General features: G+C 52.1%; 5 protein-coding genes across 7 annotated transcripts; 3 read left to right on the plus strand and 2 right to left on the minus strand.

Moving 5' to 3' along the window:
* Positions 1-11: 11 nt before the first annotated feature.
* On the minus strand, positions 12-1,557 carry H257_05851. Of its 2 annotated transcripts, none has more exons than XM_009830846.1 (2): positions 287-1,557; positions 12-171 (listed from the first exon to the last, which is right to left on the minus strand). In XM_009830846.1, the coding sequence occupies exons 1-2, from the start codon at positions 1,383-1,385 to the stop codon at positions 107-109; spliced, it is 1,164 nt and encodes a 387-aa protein (XP_009829148.1). In that variant the 5' UTR covers positions 1,386-1,557; the 3' UTR covers positions 12-106. The 2 variants fall into 2 exon arrangements, with proteins under 2 accessions (XP_009829148.1, XP_009829147.1); XM_009830845.1 differs by having other exon boundaries at positions 90-174.
* A 75-nt stretch (positions 1,558-1,632) lies between these two features.
* H257_05852 lies at positions 1,633-3,323 on the plus strand. 2 transcript variants are annotated; one of them, XM_009830847.1, is made up of 7 exons: positions 1,633-2,090; positions 2,144-2,227; positions 2,283-2,420; positions 2,504-2,677; positions 2,828-3,013; positions 3,068-3,154; positions 3,200-3,323. In XM_009830847.1, the coding sequence occupies exons 1-7, from the start codon at positions 1,659-1,661 to the stop codon at positions 3,293-3,295; spliced, it is 1,197 nt and encodes a 398-aa protein (XP_009829149.1). In that variant the 5' UTR covers positions 1,633-1,658; the 3' UTR covers positions 3,296-3,323. The 2 variants fall into 2 exon arrangements, with proteins under 2 accessions (XP_009829149.1, XP_009829150.1); XM_009830848.1 differs by lacking the exons at positions 2,828-3,013; positions 3,068-3,154; positions 3,200-3,323 and having other exon boundaries at positions 2,504-2,708.
* On the minus strand, positions 3,253-4,160 carry H257_05853 (hypothetical protein). Its single transcript, XM_009830849.1, has 4 exons — positions 3,948-4,160; positions 3,642-3,888; positions 3,507-3,577; positions 3,253-3,457 (listed from the first exon to the last, which is right to left on the minus strand). Exons 1-4 carry the CDS (start codon positions 4,144-4,146, stop codon positions 3,336-3,338), a joined length of 639 nt encoding a protein of 212 aa, XP_009829151.1. The 5' UTR covers positions 4,147-4,160; the 3' UTR covers positions 3,253-3,335.
* Positions 4,161-4,400: 240 nt separating this feature from the next.
* H257_05854 (hypothetical protein) lies at positions 4,401-5,217 on the plus strand (the record flags this gene model as incomplete). Its single annotated transcript, XM_009830850.1, has 4 exons — positions 4,401-4,440; positions 4,483-4,743; positions 4,983-5,126; positions 5,180-5,217. The coding sequence occupies 4 exons, from the start codon at positions 4,401-4,403 to the stop codon at positions 5,215-5,217; spliced, it is 483 nt and encodes a 160-aa protein (XP_009829152.1).
* A 370-nt stretch (positions 5,218-5,587) lies between these two features.
* H257_05855 (hypothetical protein) lies at positions 5,588-6,531 on the plus strand (the record flags this gene model as incomplete). The annotated part of the gene is made up of 2 exons (XM_009830851.1): positions 5,588-6,339; positions 6,480-6,531. The coding sequence occupies 2 exons, from the start codon at positions 5,588-5,590 to the stop codon at positions 6,529-6,531; spliced, it is 804 nt and encodes a 267-aa protein (XP_009829153.1).
* Positions 6,532-6,726: the final 195 nt, after the last annotated feature.

The following is a 6,726-nucleotide window of genomic DNA, read 5'->3' on the forward strand; positions in this document are numbered from 1 at the left end:
TAGAGACGCGTGGTTGGAGACTATTTAAATTGGACAACCGCAGCGCATAAATAACATTACTTCTACTGTAGTAATAAAAACCAATCGACTGTTATATTGGACAAGTTTACGTCGGGTCCAATGTCCACGCCACCGTGACCAGTAACATTGTGAACGTTCCCACGTGAAAGGCTGCTAATTAACAGTAAATACACAAGGTTATGGCAATACATACTAGAGATATCCTCCCTCATAAATCCAACAATGCAACCATACGATATATATATATATTGAACGAAGCACCCACCTCGGTTCCGTGCATGGCTGGTGAAAATCGGCGTCACCATGGTCCGCACAGACTCGATTGTCAGCTGCGACTCGTTGAACAGCACGCCGCGTGCCACAAGGGCGACGGCCAGGTCGTTGTCGGCCGCGGCAGTCACGTCCATGAGGCTGCCAAAGTACGCGGCGGTTCCGTTCAGATCGTCATATGTGTCAAACAGCACGACAAACTCCACAGCCAGCAGCGTTGTCCCGTCGGCCAAGTGCCGATGCTCATGCTGCTGCCTCTGCTCAACGTTGCCCTGTACATCCAACGACACGACAAGGGACTCCAACTGGCGCGAGCTTCCCGCGACCAAATCTTTGACAGATGCGATGTAAACCATGTCCGTGGTGACGCTGAGAAAGTCATCCGACGTGATGTTGGCGACGGCGGCGGCGAAGTCGTACTCGGACCCTTGGAACGACGCGGCCGACGCCCCTTGGATTGTCACGGCGGTCCACAGACTGTACTCCGTCGCATCAGCATAGGTCGAAGGATACGCGCCCGCGCTGCACGTGAGCACGCACCCTGTGACTTGAGTCTTGGCCGCTTGGCACTCTGTCGCAGCGGCATTAAACTCGGCCGCGCAGTTCTGCTTTGCGCACGAGAGCAAGCCCGGGAAGCACGCGCACCCGTCAAACACAGTCATGCAGTTATCAAAGTCCGCTTGACATCTCCCATAGCTGCATGCGTTGGTTGCCCAGTACGACCGACGAGTGTACACGGCTACGACGGTGCGCGGTCGCGGCGCCACGCGCGGCGACACATACACGTACTTGGGAGGCGGTGTGGCCTTTGGCTTTGGTGTCGGGGGTCGCGTGGCCGGAGCTGGCACGGGTCTGGCCGTCGGTGGACGAGCGGCGGGGGTGCCGGGTGCGGGCTTGGAGGCTGGCTTTGGAGCCGGTTTGGAGGCCGGTTTAGGTACCGGCTTTGGGGCAGGCTTCGGGGCAGGTTTAGATTTCGGCTTGGCTCTTTTCTGTGGAGCGTCGTAGGACATCGCAAGTGCGTTCACCTCATGATGTTCGAGCAGTATTGCAAGCACTAGTGCTGCGGCGACCACGATGGATGAGACGACGCGCATGATGACAAGTCAGTGGTTTCATGAAGCGTTTCCGACAACGTTACGACGTTACGATTGAGTCGACGTTGAGGATTCGCTATCATTGCGTTCCCCACGGGTCCATTGGTGGTGCAGGAAGGCAGGAGATGGAGCTGGAGGCCATGGGAGGTCTTCTTTATACCGTGGACATCTGACATGACGCTTTGGAATACGTGGATTTGATTGGTCCGTTTGAACAACCATGGATTTGGAGGATTGTTAAAAAGGACAAACGTCAGAAACGTCAAAACGAAAATGTTCCGACGGATCGTCCAGCAGCACTACGCGCCAGCGATCGGTCGTCGGAGCATGACACACGAAGCGCGTATCCGCAACAAGGGCGTGGCGCTACTGTCTGGATTGGACCTCCAGCTCGGTGGGTCCCTCAGTGAGGTACAAGTCACGTACGAGCAGTGGGGCGACCAAACCCTCGACGACGACCGCACGATTGTGATCTTCCCGTCGTTTTCGCATTCGTCCCACGCCGCGTCCAACCGTGACGACCCTCGTCCTGGCTGGTGGGAAAACATGATTGGGCCTGGTAAAGCCATCAACACGTCCGCGTTCCGCGTCATTTGCCCGTCTGTGCTCGGAAGTCCGTACGGGTCGACATCGCCGTTGACGATCGATCCCACGACTGGCAAACCGTATCGAGGCACGTTTCCCCAAATTACACCCGCGGACATGGTACCCCTAGTCACGAGTATACGGTCTCCAGCTATGTGAACCTTCCATGCTAGGCCAAGGTGCATGCCAAGCTTCTGGACTACCTTGAAGTCGGCCGTGTCCACGCAGTCGTCGGCGGCAGCATGGGCGGCATGCAGGTACCTTCATCTTCAACTGTGTATGTTCCAAATGTAATGTTATCGATACATACAGGCCGTGCAATTTGCATCTCTTTTCCCCGACCGGTTGGACCGCCTCATCGCCATCTCATGCACGGCGCAAACGACGCCAGGCACAGTCGCGTTCCGCCGCGTGCAGCGCCTTGCCATCCTCTCCGACCCAGCGTACAACGTATGCAAACCCCCATCACCATCCCCCCCATCGTGCAACATGTCTTGTCCTTTCAAACATCCATCATCGTCATGCGGCCGTAGGACGGAAACTATGTCCCTGGCGTGCCACTGCCTGGCATGCGCGTGGCGCGGGAGCTCGGCATGACGTGCTATCGCTCTCGCGAAGAGTTTGATTCGCGCTTTGACTGGAATCCGTCGGGCTCGACGCACTTCAAGGACGTCACGTTTGACGTTGAGAATTACATGGAGTACCAGGTGCCTAGTACCACTTAGTACCTTCTTGAAGTAGTACCTAGTACCTACTTGAAGTAGTACCTAGTACCTACTTGAAGTAGTACTTACTAGTAGTACCTATTGGAAGTAGTACTTTGTACTCTTTCACGTGCTGATGATGGTTGGTTGTAGGCGGCAAAGTTCGCGCGCGTGTTCGACCCAAATTGCTACCTCGTGCTGTCGAAAGCCATGGATCTGACCAACGTCGGGCACGGGTACTCCAACTTGGCGGCAGGCGTCGGCCAGATCAAGAGCGACACGCTAGTGATCGGCGTCAACCAGGACCTCCTCGTGCCGCCCACTGAACAAGCCACGATTGTACGAACCAATGATCTCCTATCGAATCCATCCATCTAACACGAACGACACTAGGCCAACATCCTCGAGTCGTTCGACGTGCCAGTGACTTTGAATCTCCTCAACTCCAAGTACGGCCACGACGCCATGTTCCATCCCCAGGTAACCAAATGGCATCATTTGCATGTTGTGACTATGGCAAAATAGATGCAAACGGTGATCTTTGCCCCGCTGGTACAAGCGCACGTGGAAAAAGGACTGGAAACGCTGGACCACGAGCAGCAGCGATACAGCAACTTGTAATTATATTGGAAATACATGGTGTTTGGGAGTCAGTGGGCATTCATTCGACAGCACGATGAGCGTGGTCGATGAGTTGCCACAGTTCGTTCGCGACGGCAAAGTCGTTGTGCGGCGCTCGCAATTCAAACGTGTGCAAGCTCTGTTGCTCTGGCGCGTGGATACCTACACGCGGCGTGAGAAGAACAAGTGCTTGTGCATTCGAGGGACGTACAGCCAGCGATGTGTTCACTCGAGAAGTCCCACTTGATGCCTGTGATGGACGCATACACTGCGATCGTTTGCCTACGAGTTGGATGGTGTGACAGAAGTCCCGCGTCGTCATAGAATATCGCATGTGGGTACGCACTTTAGGCGGGGGATGTCCCTTCCACTAGCAGTGCATTCCTCTGCGTACTGTTGCTGTGCGAAATCGTACTGCAGAATGAGGTTTTCAATGTTAGCTTCGCACACGAGTTGCTCTTCTTTGAGCTCGTGGAGTTTGTGCTGAAGCTCGTGTTTAAGACGATCCAACTCTTCAATTCGTCGGACCATTTCCGCGCTGTTGTCTCTCTCGTCTTCGTACTGCTGGATTCGCTGAATCTCCTTGACCATATCTAGTGTCATTCACTCGTAAGCATACCAGTAGCATCGTACACTACACCAACCGACTGACCAATGACGGTTTGACGTGCCGACTTTTGTTGGTCGATCAGGGACACCCTCCGGTTGTTAAATGTCGCCTTCAGTTGGAACAAGCGCTCGCCATCCTTCAATCCTTTCTCGAATTCGGCGCCTACTTCCTCACACAAACCCTTTGCTTCGTCCCAGGTGAGCTTTGGCGTGGCATCGTCGCCCATTTCGTGGTCTTCCATGAAAGCGTTTGAATTGGATAAATGCAAAATTCAAACTAATCCGGTTAATTCCCTCGAGCATCCGAATCTTCGTGTGTAGGACATTTGACCTGTGTGAGTGTCCTTCATCCCAGGTGATCTTTCGATATCTTGGGGCTGCAGGTGAGAAGATGTTCTTAAACGGAAGGAACACTACTCCCTGCAGTGGCGCGCAAACTCGTCATTTTTCAAATTCGCATCGAGTAGGCAAGTCGATGGGACAAGGAGAAGGAGCCATGGCTCATCGAAAGGATGGCTGCGATTATGAGAGCCAAGGTAAATACCGTTGCATTCCTACATCTTGTTCAGTCCCCATAGACGATCGGCAAGGACGTGATTCCAGCATTGCCGTGAAGCGCACGCCAGGAATCATCCATCCCACATCGCAACCTGGGCAAAGCGGGCAGATGTCAGCGTTGATCAAGTGCCACAAACCCACTATCGCGAGCACCGCCCCTCCAACAATTCCGATGGAACGTATCGACGACATATTGCTAGAGATGCGTCAAATGCTGGAACGAATGCAGTTGATGGTGCGAAAAGTTGAGGATCAAGCTCAATATCTGCGACCTGTGCAAGGTATGAACGTATACAATTGCACATGACTATTGTCATCAATTGTTTCGTAGAAGTTGTTCCTACCGGTATCTACGAGGAATCGTGCAACCAAGACTTAAGGGAATTCAGCCAGCCCAATGATGCTCTATATAGAGGAAGCGATGTTGATTTACTTGATATTGCGAGCATTTCGTGCTCGACATCACAAGTTTTTCTCCAACCTACCGATCTTGAGGCATGTGATGTTGTTGATTCGGAAGTGTCCCTTCCCAGCGCAAGTGCATGGATTCCATTGACACCCCCAACACCCGAAACAACCAGTCTTGACATCGACTCGTCCTCCAAGAACGACTTTCGTACTCCGGCTGAAGTTCAACATGACTCGCGTATTATTCAAAGCAGCGGTACGTCCGATACAAAACCTCATCAAGGACTTATAGCGTGAGACAAAATATAGGGATCTACAATTGGGACCGCGAAGATGCGTACGGCTAAGTTCCTTTGCCATAGTACCCGTCAACTTAGCCCAAATTGACGTTGTTCGTGCTTTCGTGGAGCAATCTTGACAATGAACTGTTTTGTTGTTTTGATTGATATCAATCTCTTAGTTCTACTCTACGTTTAGACATATACCTGGCAACCGACAATTGGAGGGGTCATCGGTTGGTGTTCCCGACAATTGTAGTGTCATGATTGGCTGAATGACAAGATAATTGCATTTCGTTTAGTGATTGGACGATTCACTTGTCGTGAGAGGACATTTACCCAACATGTAACATGTACGGCCTCTGATAGGTTGAAAGGCCTTGCTATAAATAAAAGGCGACGTTTCATGATTTACCGAACAAATTCTTCATTCAGCATCATGAACGCAACCACCGTGCCATCCAAAGCCACCATTCAAGGGTCGTTCCGGGCTGCGTCGACGACACGGACGTACCTAACCTACCAAAAGCAGTTCTTCCTGTTTTGCCAGGAAGTTCTGGCTGTTGATCCTGCGTCCGCAGGGCCAAGTGCTTGCACGGACTTCTTCCACCATCTATACGGTCAGGGCAAGACAGCTCGCACCGTTGACTCTGCCAAAACTGCTCTTGTCGCATACTTTCGAGACCTCAAGGTCGACCCCAACCCTGCCCGAGACGTCGAATCAAAGCAGTACGTTGTTGGACTGCAAAAGTACAACAAGAAAAACAACATCGACGACGAAAAAAAGGCGCACCCCCTCTCTGTGCACGAGCTATCGTGCCTGGTCAACTCACTTTCGACAAGCCACCTCTTTGTGGGTGCCATGTACCGGTTCCTCCTGAGTGCGAGCTACTTGGGCTGCTTCAGGATCAGCGAAATGCTCAACTTGACGTGGGATGATGTTGCCATCAAGCACGACGGCGACTCCCAGTACGTATCACTTCGGCTCCGGTGGCACAAAAAGGCCAGTGTGCAAAGCGATTGCCAGATTTACCACCTTGTGGACGAGAAGTCCTTTCCTTGCCTGCGCGTGTGCGGTTTGTTTGGTGACTACGTGGATTTCGTAAAGCGGGCGAGTCCCAATTTGGCCACAAAGTCGTTCGTATTTCCGGCGTACACAATTGAAGCCAACGGGACACCGAAGCTCAATTGGTACAAACACCTAGATCAAAACCTAGTACGTCTTTATATAAAAGACGCTGTCCAAAAATGCCCCGAGCTACCGACAGGTAATTTCTTTTATTTAAGTCTTTGAATTTATATTCCATCAATTAACAATTACTCATTCGAAGGAATTACATTGCACAGTATGCGGCGTGGTGGCAGCTTCTACCGCGTGTTTGAGTCACCGGAGCGTCGGTTTAACTTTCGCGAGCTTATGGCGTGGTGCCGTTGGGAAGATGCCAAGACATGTTGTGAATATCTTATCACACGAAGTATCACAAGCGAGGTAGACCCAAAGAATTTGTTGCGAGTCAGTGCTGCTACCACCCCCTTCACAGCCAGCATGGATGCAATCACTGTTCAAGACCTCAGCAA

This window comes from Aphanomyces astaci (genome assembly GCF_000520075.1).
Source record: "Aphanomyces astaci strain APO3 unplaced genomic scaffold supercont1.11, whole genome shotgun sequence".
Lineage (NCBI taxonomy): Eukaryota > Oomycota > Saprolegniomycetes > Saprolegniales > Verrucalvaceae > Aphanomyces > Aphanomyces astaci.